Raw genomic sequence first — 18,246 nt, forward strand, 5'->3', positions numbered from 1 at the left:
GTACAGCCTCTGAAATCTCATGGAAATTATGCATTTTTTTTCCATCGGCACAAGAAAAACTGCTCACAATGTAGTTTTCTTTCTTCTAACAGATTCATCTAAGATGTTTTTCATATCAAACTGATATTTTTATTGTCAATGAAGAAGGTTTTGTTTTCTAGGCTGGGACAAAGCACAATGCATTTGTCTTGAGTCAGTAAGACAACCTCATATAAACTATTCTCCTAAACAAGGCCATGGATGGGGGAACATCGCATTTATTGCATCATCATTGTTAATACTCTGTCAGGGTTCCGCCCAAGACCTCAAGATATCATATCAATCAATCAAAATCTTATCAGTTCACTTCACCTCTTGCTCTGGTGACCAGAGAAACGGTTTGAGAGTACAAAGAGGGTTTGAGGGTGTGTGGCGATGAGGGTGTGTGGCGAGTGTCTTTGCAACGTTTTTGCAACATTGAACAAAGCAGGCAACACTCGCTACGTGCTCGCACACGCGCAAATCTTCGCTGCCCAATTCTTGTTTTTAGGTCATTTGCATAATGAGCCAATTCTTACAATGTAAGGAGTACAGCCATAAGAGAGTAATTGAATATGTTTTTTTTTTTTGTACGGATCATAATTCATGAAAATAATTGAGCCCTGAGTTGCAGTTACTCACCAAGCATACAGGTGTCGCTGTTGTTTTTCTTGGCTACCATCGACGTCACGTATCTGTGCTACGCCGGGCGCGTATGGGCCACTTCCGCACTCAATATCAACAACTATGGCGAAGACGTACGACTATTTGTTTAAACTGCTATTAATTGGGGACTCCGGGGTTGGAAAGACGTGTGTTCTGTTCAGGTTCTCAGAAGACGCCTTCAATTCCACGTTCATATCGACAATAGGTAAATATAAAGCTGCTTTAAACGGGCACGTTTGTATAAAGCGCCCGCCGGTTTGGTCTATTTGCTGGCGGGCTAATTACGCTAGAATAATGTTGTGACATTGATGATTGGTGTACCGAATAAATCTATTTCCTGGAAGGTACGTTATAAAAATAAAAAAAAACATGAGGTAAGCGTACTAGTTGTCAGCTGTTAACGTTATTAAAGTCACCGTGTGCGGTTTGCTACGGTTAACTCTCGGCGCTAACGGCAAATATCAGACACGGAATGCATTTTCTCGCCCTATATTACTGATACGTGTGACATTTTGTAACTGATATTACACTAGTCCGCGACTGTAATGCTAGCGAACGAGCTAGGTGGTAAGATTGACGTGTACGATCGTCCCTCTAGGCATAGATTTCAAAATAAGGACAATAGAGCTCGACGGCAAGAAGATCAAGTTGCAGATATGGTAAGTTGAGTCTCCTGACACTCATATTGCTTATTATTACGCCTTGATTAATCGGTGTCAGTTCCTGCCGTTGCTAATGGATGTTTACAACAACCGTAAATATACACTAAATTGTATCAACTGGCTCGGTCCAGTAAAAATTTATCCTAAATTGTTTATTTGCTAAAAAACAACAACAACACACCAATGTGTTTATGTTTATCCATGCCAGCGATGTATAGTGCAGTTTAATTTCATGGAAGAACATTTATGCTCTTCCATTACATGGTTGAAAGTACAATTAACCTGTGTAGAGTGATGCCTGTTGCCATTTATACAACACAATAATATTTTTGTGTTCAGTTGAACAGGCCCAGATTTCACACTAAGTAAATGTGTAAATCAATTCAGATGAGGTCATCATTATTTCACTATCCAGTTTTGTAACATTTTTGTTTGCTGTGTTGTGGCATTTTTCAAATATAAGTTTTGCGCCTTGTCTCAAGAAAAAAACCAACTGGTCGACAACACATTATACAATTTTCAATTTTTCTGTTGTTCTTTTCCCAGGGATACAGCCGGTCAGGAACGCTTCCGAACAATCACCACAGCCTACTACAGAGGAGCCATGGTCAGTATGTGTTACGCGAAGAGTGAAAACCATGAGCAACTGATGCCCCATTATGTTTTTGTAATATTCTCAAAATGGGCTCTCCATGCCCACAAGCTAAACCAATTACCCCTCCATACCTAGCACTAGCGACAATATTAGCCATGTCCCAATCAAAAAAAAAAATGCGCGGCGTCACTTGATTTTGTGTATCAGCTGATACTGAATCCTGATCCGATAACTCAAAGAGGCTGTTATTCTTGATCCTTTCGGTGTTTTGATGAAAGCATGTCGCAGACATGTTATTAAGACACCTGGTAACCCTTTAAAATTGTGGAAAAAGTGACATTTCTCTTTTTAAAGTAAATGCAGCTTTTGTTTTTGAGCCTCACTAACCTTTGGTGCCTTTCTATACAGGGAATCATGCTCGTCTATGACATCACCAATGAGAAGTCTTTTGAAAATATCAAGAACTGGATAAGGAACATAGAGGAGGTATCTCTTTGCTTTCCTTTCTCACTCCTGCTATTATGCCGGAATTCTGAGTTTCATTTTTTCCCCTGTTAATTTGACTTCTCGTAGCATTACAATATTTAACACAAAAAAAAAACTTAGTTATTTTTTCTTTTTTGCGGTCTCACTGGTTGTGCACTCACACACTGTGTCGAGGCTTGTCTTCAGAGTAGGTGAATCTGGTTCGATTCCTGTGCTGAGCGGCTCTTTCCTGCATGTCATTCTCTCTCTCCTACTTCCTGTTTCATCTTCAGCTGTCCCTCTAATTAAGCAAAAAAAAACAACTTATTTTTGTGTTATGTGTGAGTTTTTTTTTTAGATTCACTTGTTTAAATTATTTTTCTCATTAGATTTGGAAATTATCTAATTTAAACTTTTTCTTGTGTGAGGGATTTCTGAGACTGACTTCTCAAAATCTGTTAAATTTTGTTTTTGATCTTGTAACATTCCAACATTTTGTAAAGAAAAACGATAAACAAATGTTCAAAATCACATAGTTCTCCAAAATGTTAAACACCATTATTGTTATATTATGCGCAGAAGTTCTGAGACTCGTGCTAAAATAAGATAGTTTTTTTTCTCTCTCTTGCTAAATTTAGATTTTTATCTTATGATCTAACAGACTTTTTTTCTTGAAATATGTAACTTTTTTTTTTTTTGCAAGCTTAATCTCGTAATATTATAGTATGCTTTTTTTATGTGACTTAATTCCCATAATTATTTTGTCCTCGCTCTTGTTCCAGCATGCGTCATCTGACGTTGAGAAGATGGTTCTCGGCAATAAATGTGACATCAACGACAAGCGACAGGTGTCCAAGGACAGGGGTGAAAAGGTAAGAAACAACCTCAGAGAATATACAGTGATGCCTTGAGATACGAGTGACCCGAAGTTTTTTAAGGTACGAGGCGTAATTTGGTTGATATTTTTGCTTTGATGTGTGAGCGCAAACTTGAGATTGTAATTTTGCTTTTAATTTGAGGTGCCCGACCTACTTAAGGATTCGTTTCACTCGTAGTTGCCAAAATGCTCCCATACATGCTACTTATATGATCTACAAGGTTTTTCAAGTTCCTCGGCTGCCATTATAGTGAATGTGGATTGATCTTGTTCCCGTAACGTGAGCATGCACTATTTTCTTTTCTTCACATTCACAACCAATCCACGGATCATGTGCGGCGCGAAGTTCCGCAAACCGTGGCGCATGATCCATATGCATCACGGATCAAAATGATCCGTTGTACCACTAATTCCAAAGTTTACTATTTTAGCGCTACACATCTTACATATAATGTGGCTCTTGTCCTGTTCACCTTCACTCTCGACATTGTAGAAGACCAAGTGTCTCCGTTCCGTCTTCAATTCCGCTTATCCGGGGTCGGGTCGCGGTGGCAGCAGCTTTAGCAGGGAAGCCCAGACTTCCCTTTCCCCAGCCACTTCAGCCAGCTCCTCCAATGGGATCCCAAGGCGTTCCCAAACCAGCCGTGAGACGTAGTCTCTCCAGCGTGTCCTGGGTCGTCCCCGGGGCCTCCTGCCGGTAGGACATGCCCGGAACACCTCCCCAGGGAGGCGCCCAGGAGGCATCCGAACCAGATGCCCCAGCCACCTCAACTGGTTCCTCTCAACGTGGAGGAGTAGCGGCTCGACGCTGAGTCCCTCCCGAATGACCGAGCTTCTCACCCTATCTCTAAGGGAGAGCCCGGCTACCCTGCGGAGGAAACTCATTTCGGCCGCTTGTATCCGGGATCTTGTTCTTTCGGTCACGACCCACAGCTCGTGACCATAGGTGAGGACAGGAACGTAGATCGACCGGTAAATCGAGAGCTTTGCCTTTCGGCTCAGCTCCTTCTTCACCACAACGGACCGATACAGCGTCCGCATCACTGCAGACGCTGCACCGATCCGTCTGTCGATCTCCCGCTCTAACCTACCCTCACTCGTGAACAAGACTCCAAGATACTTGAACTCCTCCACTTGGGGCAGGACCTCATCCCCGACCCGCAGAGGGCACTCCACCCTTTTCCGACTGAGGACCATGGTCTCGGATTTGGAGGTGCTGATCTTCATCCCAACCGCTACACACTCGGCTACGAACCGCTCCAGTGACAGCTGGAGATCACGGCTTGAAGAAGCCAGCAGCACCACGTCATCTGCAAAAAGCAGAGATGCAATGTTGAGGCCACCAAACCGGACCCCCTCGACACTCCGGCTGCGCCTAGAAATTCTGTCCATAAAAGTTACGAACAGAATCGGTGACAAAGGGCAACCTTGGCGGAGTCCGACCCTCACAGGAAACAAATTCGACTTACTGCCGGCAATGCGGACCAAACTCTGACATCGGTCGTACAGGGACCGAATAGCCCGTAACCAAGTGTCTCCAATAACTCCAATAGCTTTTTGGTTCTCACGGCAAACTGGGTGGCGGTCATTCATGTTTGTTTCAGTCTGCACTCGCCGCATGTGTCGGCATGTGCGCTTCCCAAAGTGTCCCTTAAGTACTGTTGTTCCTTAAAAGCCCCTATGCCACTGAGTTGCGAAAGTTTGAGTTTGACAGGGTTCGGAATTGGTCGGAATATGTCGCATTTGTGTTCGGAGTTATTCGTAGTTGCATGTTCAAAATTTCCTCGCGAATCCATTTTTTCACCATCATGGTCATTTGCTCGTAATCCCGTCATAATTCATCAAAGTTTGTCATAAATGTGTTGCCAAAGTTCTTTCCGAGGTCCCATTCACAAGTTAACTCTGACGACCATATCCTATGGTGAGAGAGCGCTTGTGTTGAGGCGGAGCGCGCTCTGAAGTGCGGCTCTGCCTGGAACAGCACACGCATTGAAATCATGTTTCAAAAATAAGAAGCTAGTTTGGAGACATGTGTTGAACATATTTTCTAGTTTGTATTTCATGTTTTACAAGTGCTCAATGTGCTCCCGCCCACCTGCGCGGACAGTCAAGCAGGGTGATCCTCCAAAACACAACAAGATGTTGCCGCGCGGGCATGGCTCTATGAACATTAAAATGTCGATGGCATCTGACTCCCTGGAAAGAAAAGAAAAGTTTAAACAGATTAAATGTCAAAATTATGACATACCATGTACACTGTCATATTGGATTTTTTTGTGCAGCGCGTCATCGCTGTGACATGGTTCGCGCAGGCAACACAGCCCTGAGTTATTTCCTGGTCTATATTGTGCTATAAAAATGCCTATGGCGTCGTTAAATAGGCCTATTAATATAATTTAGAAAGCACTCCTACTCACTCAGGTTTCATATATTCTTCCGTTGAGAAAGAAAGAAAAAAAATTCACAGGTGACACGCAGCAACCGTTCCGTTATGGTGCAGTTATGGTGGCATTATGAATGAAAAGCGTGACTTGTCACCAAAATGTATGCATACATGTGCTAATGATAATAAATATGATTAAATTTGCAGTATTATTATTAGGCTATTATTATTTACGCGTCGCGATGGCTCCCTGCCTCTTGACACGTATAAAACATTAGGTCACTTTTATGTAAAAAGATCAAGAAAAACCCATGACTGATTGTCACCAAAATGTATGAGTAGATGTGCAGACATAGTCTGGAAATATTAGAACAGAATTTGCAAAAAAAATTTAATTATTAAAAAGCGTTATGTATTATTATTATTCTTCTTATTATTATTATTATTATTTATTAGGCCTGAATGTTCGGCAGCGCTTCCGTCTTAAATATCTAAATTATTGCGATCTTAGTTCTAATATTTTTAGGCTATGGGGGACAATCAGTCATGGTTTTTATTCCTAATGCCACCGTGAGGACTGGTTGCGCATAATTCAGTGTCGCACTCCGCTCAATGAGTCAGTTCTACAAATGCCCCCTCCCCCCCTCTTTCTTTCTCCAAGGAAGAATATGAAAAACCTGACTGAGTAATATCTAAATTATCGCAATGTACTTAACGACACCATACTAATTTTTATAGAACACAATTAGACCAGGAAACGCAAACGTGTCACAGCGATGACTGACTGGACAAAAAATGTCCAATAGTTACATCTTCTAAAATGAAAAATAATCATTTTAATCTGTTGTGTGGGTCAATTTGTCTCAAATTTTAGGTTAATTTGTGCGTTGTCTCAAATGTGGCTTTTACATTGCAAACACGTCGCAGATGTGTTGCAAAATGACAGAGACGACAACCTCATATTTTGCGAATTCAACATTCGTAGCATTCGGCAATGTTTGCGGTTTAGTGGGATAGGGGCTTTATTAAAAACAAATGTAAACATTTGATTTGGGAAAGATGATGTGTTTTGATGAATGTACCAGAAAGCATCCTGATGTGAATCCCTGTAATTTTGTAGCTTGCTTTAGAGTATGGCATTAAGTTCATGGAGACGAGTGCGAAGGCCAACATCAACGTGGAGAACGTAAGTTCCAAACCTCCTGTGACAATAATAGTAGTATACTTATGTACAGTATATAAATGAGATGCCATGTCTACCTTGCAGGCCTTTTTGACACTCGCCAGGGACATCAAATCCAAAATGGATACCAAAATGGTAAGAACCATTAGAGTACTGGGAATGACTGATTGCTTTCCAGCATAGGTGTAATGAGGCCAAAATTCAGTAGGCATATCTATCATGAGAAGACCCACAAAAGTGCACCCTTTTGATTTGAAATGGCCTTTTGAGGGTCATTTGGTGAACAAATGCGACTAGATTAATAATCTTAGAAATTCTCCTCTTGCATAGTAAATAATTCTCAAAACAAGATCAATAAGACTTTATGGCTTGATATAAGAGTTTGAGTCTAGGTTAGATAACCGATTTTTGCAGTGTGTTATTGCTATTGTGTGTTGACCCACAAAAAGTTGAAGAAGGCACATTTTGGTTTGAATCCGCCATAACAGGCTTTGTGTGTGTGTGTGTGTGTGTGTGTGTGTGTGTGTGTGTGTGTGTGTGTGTGTGTGTGTGTGTGTGTGTGTGTGTGTGTGTGTGTGTGTGTGTGTGTGTGTGTGTGTGTGTGTGTGTGTGTGTGTGTGTGTGTGTGTGTGTGAAACCAATGGCATCCTCCACGCAAGTTTCACCTTTCAACATGAAATTTGGTATTGATATCTCTCACAATACAAAAAAGTCTGACGGACCCACACCAGTACTAGAGCAGGAAGTCAGACATTCCTGCTTGAAGAAGCCATTTTTGGGTGGAGGTGTTGATGAAGTTTTACTGGGGAATTTATTGCCCAAATTAGCCACACTCAGAAGCAGGAATCTTAAACAGATGCACGCAGCTACTTGCAGAGCTTTTTTTGCCAGCATCGTCTAATTTAGCACTTGAAGAGGGGGTGCAAAAGCTCATCGCCACTTCCAGCTTTATGAATGATATAATAAAGAAAGCATCCAGATTTGAGATGATTCCAGCTGTTGATCATTTGTGTTGCCTCAGGAGGGGAACACACCTCACGGTAGCAGCCAAGGAGTGAAGATTCTGGAGCCACGGAAAAAGAGCAGCTTCTTCCACTGCAACCTCCTTTGAAGACCACCGAGGCCTTTTTACCGAAGAACCCGCTCGAGCCCAAATAAGACTGTTGCTTGCTTGGGAGCACTTGTTTTCATTTCCTTTCTTTTATTGCAGTCTGCACAAAAGCATAATCGCCTCTTCTGAGTGCTTCCAGCTGGACAATCGTCATTTACAGGAGATCTCTGAGGACCGGGGGGGCCGCTCATATGAAGACAACGAGATGTCGCACAAATAACAGGCTTGTACAGCTGTTCTTCCTCCCTTTTTTCTTTTCATTTTCAACAGAAGAGGAGTGTTATTTGTTTGACGTATTTTTTGTTTAGTTTTCAATACATTTCCAGCCAGAAACTGACAAGCTTGAAACTTAGCCAAACAGCGTCATTTGGCAGTTGGGTATAAAGCAGGTTTTAAGTCATTGATAAAAACATAATACATTTCCATATTTTGGTGCAAAGCAGCCATGTTAGGGTAGTTTTGGTTAAATAGGACTTTGCAGTGTTTTGAAAACAAATCCCCTTGAAGCCATTTCCTCTTTGTTTGTAATGTGAAATTTGGCAAACAGTTTATTCTGAGTAGATTCGCAAGTAAGTCTCAAAATCCCCCATGCACAGGAATTCTGCCATTTCAGGTTAATGCTAGCAACGTTTCAAAACTCAGCTCTCAAAGCAATTTTCAGTTTTGTGAAATTTGGTTGGTATGTTTGTCATGAGTAGGACCGCAAAAATGTCTAAAGTACCTACTGCATGCCAGAAAAGACGCAGGTAGTCTGCATTGTTAGTTTGAATATGCCGTATTAGGGTGATTTTTGCTCTAAATGTATATTTGGTTGCAAAGTTTGGAAAGTTCATCCCCTTCATGCACTAATGTGTAATTTGTTAGGCATGTCTGTTGTGAATAGACTCACAAAGAAAGTCCCAATACAGTATTCAATGCCTGTAAACACACAGAAAGTCTGCCATTTTGCTTTCAAACTGCTATTTTTTTGGTCATTGTTATTAGTTTGTTGGCATCCGCCTCTTTAGAATCAGGTGTGTTCGAGGACAGAAACATCTAAAACCATGTAGGACTCCGGCCCTCGAGGGCCAGGATGGGGGAAGCCTCTTCTTGACTGGTTGCCGATTGTTAAATTGTTTACCAAAAAACATGCTTTCCAGCTCAAATTCTTATCATTCCGTATTAGATATTGCTTGCCGGTTGCCTGACATTAATTGGACTTCTTTGACTAGCATGTTTAACAATGGCCTCTTTCACACGGCGACATCAGAGCCATAACAAGACTATTGATGTTGCTGTTTGACTTGATATGTTTTGGCACAGTGCCTGTGCTTTTTACACAGCAGGATAATGCCGTGACCGCGTGCGCTTTCTTAGAACAGCGGCAATTGCTACCTCCAAAGCTGAAAAATGGTCCTATTGAAAGTAGTGACTTTCACAATTTGTGTGAAAGGCGATATAGCTTGGTTTAACTCATTCACTGCCAGTCAAGTTAAAATAATATATCTTTGACTTCTAAAGCTGTCAATGACTTAGCTTTAAAAACACAGTGAAGTCCTGCTTGTCGAGGAAAAATGTGCCTAGCTCTATAAATGTTCGAACTTCATGGTTTCTGATTTGATACAGTGTCAAGCTAAAATGACGTTTCTGGCAGTTTGAACAAAAGAACCCCCCACCCTTTTAAAGCTGTCCTTGCTTGTTACCACACTCCATTAGACATATCCATGGGGTCTTATTTGGGGTCTTATTAGTTCTTATAACTGCCATGACTGCACCCAGTACAATATCTGACTGACAAGCTTATCTTGACTTCTGCTTCAGCTCTTTCTTTTTTTCTACAGTATTAAGCAGTATTGTTAAAAAAAAATCAAAAGGCAAAATGACTGTTCTTTTTGGACAAAAATCCCAGTCAGGTTTAATCAGTATTTTCCAGAAGCACTTGTTAGATGTTTAAATGCAATCCAACACAATAGTTGTGCATTATTTTTTCAATGTGTGCTTCCGTCAGTGTCAGAGCTTCTGTATTGGAAGCCTTTCACACATACCTAACCACCACACGCGTCTTCTCACTGCATTCCTGCACCTTTTATCCTGCACCTAAAATGACGTGTCCATTTGTCCTTGAAGCCCGATGTGGCTATGCATTGTGAATCTTGGACCTCTGTCTGTTTGCGTGTGCGAGTGTGCTTCCATTAATGTTTACTTTGTCCGGAATTGAGCCCAAAAAAAATGGCATTCTGTCCAAATAAGTACCGTACATAAAAACAACAACAATGCAATCAAAACATTTGAGGTTGGGGAGTCATTAGTGATACATTTCTTTCTCCTGTTGTATCACTTTAACTCCCTCTGTTTTGCACTCATAAACCTTTAAACTTATAGTTTAGGAAGACATTTTTTTTGTATTACAGCCACATTGAATAGAAAAAATATGCATAGAGTATGCGATCATTCCTTTGCTATATAGTGATTCACTTTTTGTGGGTTCAGTGCATCACAGATTTATTTAAAAAATATATTTTTGCACAGTACAATACAATTGGTCAACTACACTTCTTGGTAAGGTTAGCTATTGTTTTTTTAATTGCACAAAATGCAACTTTCTATCACAAGTAAAACAACGTATTTCCATAGAATTACAACTTCCATTCATCCATTATCCAAACCGCTTAGAAAAAAAACAAAAAAAACAATGACCGTGGCTTGTTAGGATTATCTTTTTTTTTTCTTCTTTCCCATGTGGCCCTTGTACGGCCAGGTTTTTTATTCTTATTTGAAACACACAATATTTTTGTGTCTTATGCACCACACATCCTGTGTGAACAGGCTAAATATATTTTTTGTTTTGTTTTCAAACCTGACATTGCATTTTTACAGTCAAATTTTTTTCTCATACATTTCATACATTGTAAAGTACATAACATAGTGAATATTCTATTGAGAGATCTACTTATTGTACTGTACTTTCTACTTCCAGTGTGAAGATGTGTATCTGCAGTTTGTAGAGATGTCTTTTTTTGGATGAATAAAAAAAAAACAAGCAAATCAAACTTTCATTATTTCCTCATCTTGGCTGACAGTGGAAAGTCAGTCAAGCCTGTTTGTGTTCCTGCAATAGACCTTGACCGCTTTCATAGCAACCGGGCCGACGTAATCCGCTGGAGAACCTTCTGGCCCATCTTTCTTTTTTAAAGTCTGGCCTAACTCGGTCCCTCGTAGACTGAAAATAAAAATCTGATTTACGCTCAAATAAACATTGCTTCTAATAGGAGGGAAACATTATGTACAATACATAATTTGTGTTTCCATCCAAAACATCCTCAAGAAGAGATGCAAAGACCCCTCCACTTCCAACATTTGTCAGTATTTTAAGTCCATTTTGAGATGAATGTTAGATGACTTTCCTTATATTCTTATGTGGAAAGTGCTGTGGACACAAGAAGGGATAAGAGGGCAAAATCACATATCTGTAGTACATGAAGGCAATCATATCATTGATATATCTTAATTTCTGAAAAGAATGTACCTCTATTTTTCATGTAATTTTTTTCTTTAGAAAAAACAGACATGACATAGTTATATGGATTTAAAAAAACAATTAAGCTGCTCCTTTAATAATAATAATAATAATCCCACTGCATCAGTTGAATGGCCATTGTGCAGTTGCCCGTCATGGCCACCAAGGCGCAGTATAATATAGGAAGAGATACTGTACATCAGTGGTCCTCAACCCTGGTCCTCGGGGACCGGTATCCAACCTGTTTTCCATGTCTCCCGCAGCCAACGCAGGTGATTCATATCATCAGCTAATTAGCAAGCTCTGGAGAAGCCTGATAACGATTCCCACCTGTGTTGGCTGTAGGAGACATGGAAAACAGGCTGGATACCGGTCCCCGAGGACCAGGGTTGAGGACCACTGCTGTACATGACTGTTATGTTGAATGTCTAAATATGTTGCTGCATTCAAATATCAGTTGCTAATGCATTTACCATTATGGCAGGGGACTGCAACCTGTGGCTCTTTAGTCCCTCTCCTGGGATCTCTTAAAACATTAGTAGAAAATAAATAATATTTTTGTTTTACATGTTTTTTTATTTTTTAGATAAAATATTCTACAAATGAATTAATTATTTAGATTTTAAAAATGAATAATTAATTAATTAAATATTGTAAATAAATGTCAGTCGAAATTTGTAAGTTAGAAAAAGAGAGATGAAAGGTATATGAAAAAGTTTGTAAAAATTACATGTCCAAACGTAATCATAAAATGTCCAAAAGGAAGAGGAAAAGCAGAAAATTACCATAACATAACATCATTGAAATTGAATAAAAATCCAGAAAAGAAAATGCTCAAAAACAGCAGAAGGCAGAAAATCCCCATAAAATGTCTGGAATTGGCAAAAAAAAAAAAAAGTCAGAAAATTGAATTAAAAAAAAGCAGAAAATAAAATGTTCAAAAAGGAACTATAAAGTGCCCAGAAAAAAAAGAAAACCCGAAAAATACCATAAAATGTTCACAAAATTTCCAAATATGTCAGAAATTGATTTAAGGCAGAAAAGAAAACGCTCAAAAGGTAACTATAAAATGTCCAAAAGAAAAGAAGAAATCCTGAAAATTACCATATGTCCATAAAATTGCCAAAAATGTCAGAAATTTGACAGAAAGGCAGAAATGTCTAAAAATGTATATAAAATTACCCCAAAAATGAATAAATGAATCTCTATGTATTGGATTTTAGCCTATTTTTGTGCAGCTCTAAATAGCTCTTGGGCCCTGTTTCTGTTTCCTTTATCACAATCTTCAAATGTTTTGCGTCACCAGACACATTTTTGGTGATTGGCCTAAAATGGCTATGTTTCTCGGAGAGGTTCCCACATCATGCATTAGCATTAGCATTAATCGAGTGAACTGTGCTTGCTTTGCATAAACAATGTGCAATTCTCTTTGTTTCATGTTTGGCAGTAAACTTTAACTTGGAGTAGCATTAAACAGCCAGAAGCCACTTTTTTTTCCCCCAATATTTTTTTTTCTATTTGACAAACTGTTGCTATGTAATGTTTCGACCAGACCCACCTGAGGAAGTCCGGTGCCCGGACAATCATGTGCTGAAAATCCTCCATTGACAGCCGGCCGTCATTGTCCATGTCGGCCTCGTCCAGCACCTTCTCGCACACCATGCGCACTTCATCCTCCGTTAGCTCGTTGCGCGTCAGTTTGTTCAATGTCTTCTCCAGGTCCGACTTGCAAATGAAGTCATCGTTGTTGAAATCTTCCCATAAAAAAACGGAGGCACAAAGTTGTACAGGTCAATCTTTGTTCTAGCTTTGATTTGACTGGTGAAAATAACTGCGAGCTTGATTGCCTACTCTAAATCCCTTTTCACACTGCACTCGCCCAGTGTGAAAGCGTCGACGAACGATTCGATGAACAAATCTTTTGAACGGTTCTTTTTAATGAACTGATTCAAAAGATTCCATTCACTTAAAAGAACTGTCATGCCCATCACTATTGCTCACAGACACACTTTCAGAAATGGACAGCTCCCCAAAAAATTCTACAGAATTCTGCAAGCATTTAAGAAGTCAAATTTCCATCACATATCCCTTAAGATTTTACCATAAATCCTAAAAGCATAGTATGCCTTGACATCCCGCGGAGCCATCTCGCTGAGAACCGAGAACATGTCCAGGAAGTCATCCAGCGTCATGTTTCCTTGGCCATCTTCGGAGAAAACCTCAGCGATCCTCTGGCGGAACGGGTTGTCCTGGAAAGCCAGATAATGATTCTTTACACAATGATCTTTTTTTTGAGGCACTGTTTATTACTGTACGGTAGTGCCTTGATATACAAGAGCCACCTTTTTTTTTTGTTCTGTCTTTTGAGTGCACACTTGAGATACAAGCGCTGAGTCAGACAGAATTAGTAAATAGTCTTCAACAAAAGAGGCTTCAAGCTGTTTATTACCACTCTCGTTTGAAGTTTACTGTCAAATGAAACACAAAACGAGAATTACATTGTGTATATAACAACCACACAGCTTAGCCTTTGGCCTGCTAGCTTAAGGCTAATGCTAACACATGCGTTGATTAGCATTTATGTGGCTGTTTGTTAAGGTGACCACATTTTCAAAATTAAAATCTAGGACGCTAAAATTTTGCTCAAAATGTCAAATCTACAAGAAAATGTCACCAAATGTAATTGATAATTGATCGATCTTTGTCAACTGGGGGGGTGGTTGTTTGCGCAAAAGATGGATTAGGCTACATGCGCCAAATCCTATTCAGCAACGGGACGGAGGGGCTGTGCACCAACTGAATCGGGTTTACGCCCGTCGAATGGGGTCAGTACAGACGGTCTTTCTCAGTCCGTGTATTTTTACGAGGCTTCGCGTCATATCATAAAGCTTTTGACGAAAATGCATAAGCACTCACTGAGAGGTGGGCATCTGTCAATTTGCTCACCTCTACAAATCGTTAACATTTTCATGATAATTGGGAGAATTTGCTATGATAAAGTGGGTGGGCCTAAGAGGCTTTACAACATTCACTAACATTAACAATTGTGCGCCTGCCACATTCTTCAAGTTATGAAAGGAGTCAGATGACAGGCGTTCTTTCCAGGGAATTCTGCGGATGAATTGGTCATCAATTATGGAGGCAGACGGAGGCACGGCGGGGTTGCAGCGAGTGCGTCTCGCTACCTTCAGCTCGGGCATGCTTCCAATCAGCTCGTATGGTAGCTTCACATCTGGCTGCTCGGTGTAGTCAAGGGGAACGAGTTGCGGTGCCAGATCGTGATAGCGGTGGAAGAGTCTGAAAGCGGTACCAAACACCAGCTGCATGTCACTCCGTTGTTATCCATAGAGATGAACATTAGGATTGAGGATAGCTGCCAACCTATACTCACCTGAGAATTTCTTTTCTTGTAAAGTATGTACAGTCCTGGAAGGAAACAAAGTGATCTTATGCTACATCAGATTGGAATATTTTTAGACTTAGTGAAGCAGCATGAGGTTCAAGGTTATTTTGCAAGTACAGTGTTACCTTAAGTTTCATCCATTTTCCCTTTGAAATGAAATGAAATACCATTCATCATCATAAAGCAAAATGTTTTGTTTGTGTTTTTCAACAAGAAATAACATTTTTAGGATCAAACTTCAACTGGCCTTGTCTTCCTTTGATTTGTTTTCTTTTTTGTTCCTGATATAGCCTTAACTATATTTTTCATTATATATTTCATTTTTCAAAAAATTGCAATGAAATAGAAATAAGATAAAAACGTGTTTTGCCGATTCGCCGCGTTGACTACACCAACCTGGTAGGCGTCCAGTTGCCTTGCCGTGAAGACGGTCTGCTTATTCCCCATGTCGGAGCAAGCGGATGCCCAGCCTGGGTTCCATCGTCGTTGTCATAGGGCACCTGGTGGGCACTGACAGATATGAAATAGCGGGACAAAAGGACGCCAGGGCCGGAGGGAGGTGAGGCGGAGCGGGAGGGGGGCAGATCGGGTGTCGGGCCGCCGCAGGCCCCCCATTTGGTGGCCCTTAATAACATGGTTTCTCCTCCATTGTGACTGGCAGCTCCTTTTGAAAGGGAACAAGGGCTGTCGTCCAGCATCGTGCCAAAAGCTATCAAACGCTCCTTTGGTGCCACTCCAGGGCCGACGCCTCCGCCGGCGCTCGGGTTACGCTCCACTCAGACGGCCCATTCATGGCAACCAGGCTGTGCATAGTGCCAAGTTCTCAACTATATTGACCCAAAGAAATAAATTACAGGGTGACACACAAAAAAACGGTCATCACCTAAACTTGAATAACTTTAAAAATAATTCATCAATTATTTTTATTTTCAGATTTACCAAGAAGAATGAATGTTCTAAGAGTCTACCAAATTTGACCTTGGAGATGCCATGGACTACTGAGGAAAATACATTTATAGTTGAGGCATATTTTTGGCTCTCCCTTAGAGATAGGGTGAGAAACTCGGCCATCCGGGAGGGACTCAGTGTCGAGCTGTTACTCCTCCGCATTGAGAGGAACCAGTTGAGGTGGCTCGGGCATCTGGTTCGGATGCCTCCCAGACGCCTCCCTGGAGAGGTGTTTCAGGCATATTCCACCGGCGGGAGGCCCCGGGGACGACCCAGGACACGCTGGAGAGACTATGTCTCTCGGCTGGCCTGGGAACGCCTTGGGATCCTGCTGGAAGAGCTGGTTGAAGTGGCTGGGGAGAGGGAAGTCTGGGCTTCCCTGCTAAAGCTGCTGCTTGCTTGAATTGCAATAGACTTCAGCCGAAAATATGTCTCAACTATAAATGTATTTTCCTCAGTAGTCCATGGCATCTCGAAGGTGAAATTTGGTAGACTCTTAGAACATTAAATCTTCTTGGTAAATCTGAAAAATAATTGACTAATTATTTCTAAAGTTATTCAAGTTTAGGTGATGACCGTTTTTTTTGTGTGTCACCCTGCCTTTGATCTAACGTTGATTCTGCAAGCGGTAGTCACTATTTCGGGGATGTCAGTGAAGTTTGGGTTATTAATGCTGAGGGTGGGTAGAGGTGAACTGTCAGTCACCACATTGGAAGTCACTTTTGGGGGTTCAATGTTTGGTGCAATTCCATAAGGTCACCCCAGGATTGTAACAGCACCCACACTCATAGGTAGAAAGGAACCTTGTTTAAATTCCTGCATATTCATAGTTGGGCATTTTTTAATTCACGTATTTGTACATTTTGTGAGGGGGAATCTATCTTCTGTTATATGTTGAAAATCTTGTAGTGCCATTTTCGTTCTCTGGCCAAAGCAATAACATTTTCTGTAGTGTTTTTTCACTGCCATTTGAGATGTCTTGCTTGGTTGGCGGCCTTTGAATGCACTTTGTGCACCATCAAAAGTGAACGTGTATCGTCTTCTTTCTCGGTCAGCTACTAATAATAGCTGGTGAAGCCTACTTTGCTCTTACAATGCCCTAAGATTGATTACTTTCAACTTTGTCTATAATGCTAGTGTGTGTACAGTATTTGTTTTCCATGTATGCATCATTTTGTGCTAGCCTGTTGTTCAGACTAGTATGCTAGCTAATACGAGTGATAAGCCTGATGTGAATGTGATGTTCGTTTTGAATAATTTAACTCCTCATTACAGTTGTTTACGTAACATACAGTAGGTCCCTGTTTGTGTGTGTGCGCTAGATGCAAGCTTTGCGTTCATGCTTTGCTATCTCGTGGCATCTATATGCAATTATCAACACATTTTGGGGAGAGGTGTGTGTCAGATATTTTTCTCTATTCGCGGCAGAGGTCTGTTCCCATTTCCTGCGATTAGCGGGGTTAGGGGTTCGCTGTAGTCTTACTTTACTGTGGTTAAGTTCTTTTTACGCTAGTATGAAAGTTGAAAAAGTGACATACCTGAAGTAGAATTGACTCTAAAAACTATAGATCATGGTCGGATTGCAATGGTTAAGTTATAGATGGCAACTGTATTACATTAACTGTTTATTTTGTCTAAGTATTTATGTAGCACAACACTAAAAAGTCACATTCATTGAAAAAACTCAGTATACAGTAAAATAGAAATAAATATTTTGTTTAAAAAATGAATATTTATTGTAGTGTTGTTCCAATACCGTTTTTTTGGCCTCCGATACTGATTTCGATGCCCAGTTTTGCAGTATCGGACGATACCGAATTGCCGATACCGTGCCGCTACCGAGGTTGTTTTGTTTTTGTTTGTTTTTCCACATGAAAAAGCTGCCCTGACATTGGTTCAGAGCATTCAAGGGCCAATAGGATATTTTGGCTCGGCATGCAGTGAACATGTCACACATCAGTGAATGTCGTGCACAAGCAAGACACAAGATGCTGCATCCAAAGTCCTTTATTAGCGTAAGAAATAATGGTATCGGCATGTTACTTGTTAGTGCTTGCCAATGCCAATACCACTGTTTTAATGCAGTATCAGAGCCTGTCCCGATACTGGTATCGGAACAACACAAATTTATTGTTTTAACACTTTTAATTAAAAGGAATTATTTTTATTTGAACGTTTTAATCCTAAAAATATCCTTAAAGGGATACTTGACTCATTGAGCCATTTTCTACAGTAAGAAGATAATATTTTGTCTGTAATTGTGATAACTTCATTATTTTTCATTAACAATTAATACTTTTAAAAACTCATTTTGCTACTTGCTGTTGACCGAAGATGACATCACCTGTGCTGAGGAAGTAGGTAACGACCAATCATGTCTGAGTTTGCTGACCAAACTCAGAAAACAGGTGAGCCATGATTGGTCGTTACCTACTTCCT

The 18,246-nt window shown here is 40.6% G+C and overlaps 2 protein-coding genes across 2 annotated transcripts; one reads left to right on the top strand and one right to left on the bottom strand.

The window, feature by feature from the left end:
* Positions 1-710: 710 nt before the first annotated feature.
* LOC147180931 (ras-related protein Rab-8A-like) lies at positions 711-9,812 on the top strand. The gene is made up of 8 exons (XM_086075803.1): positions 711-889; positions 1,283-1,343; positions 1,893-1,953; positions 2,350-2,427; positions 3,189-3,278; positions 6,787-6,852; positions 6,934-6,984; positions 7,871-9,812. The coding sequence occupies exons 1-8, from the start codon at positions 766-768 to the stop codon at positions 7,958-7,960; spliced, it is 621 nt and encodes a 206-aa protein (XP_085931929.1). The 5' UTR covers positions 711-765; the 3' UTR covers positions 7,961-9,812.
* A 1,532-nt stretch (positions 9,813-11,344) lies between these two features.
* cib3 (calcium and integrin binding family member 3) lies at positions 11,345-15,334 on the bottom strand. Its single transcript, XM_086085849.1, has 6 exons — positions 15,256-15,334; positions 14,848-14,882; positions 14,642-14,753; positions 13,558-13,705; positions 13,015-13,210; positions 11,345-11,366 (listed from the first exon to the last, which is right to left on the bottom strand). The coding sequence occupies exons 1-6, from the start codon at positions 15,304-15,306 to the stop codon at positions 11,345-11,347; spliced, it is 564 nt and encodes a 187-aa protein (XP_085941975.1). The 5' UTR covers positions 15,307-15,334.
* Positions 15,335-18,246: the final 2,912 nt, after the last annotated feature.

The sequence above is a fragment of the Leptonotus elevatus genome, chromosome 1 (assembly GCF_054856555.1).
Source record: "Leptonotus elevatus isolate MCC_2025b chromosome 1, RoL_Lele_1.0, whole genome shotgun sequence".
In the NCBI taxonomy this organism is placed as follows: domain Eukaryota; kingdom Metazoa; phylum Chordata; class Actinopteri; order Syngnathiformes; family Syngnathidae; genus Leptonotus; species Leptonotus elevatus.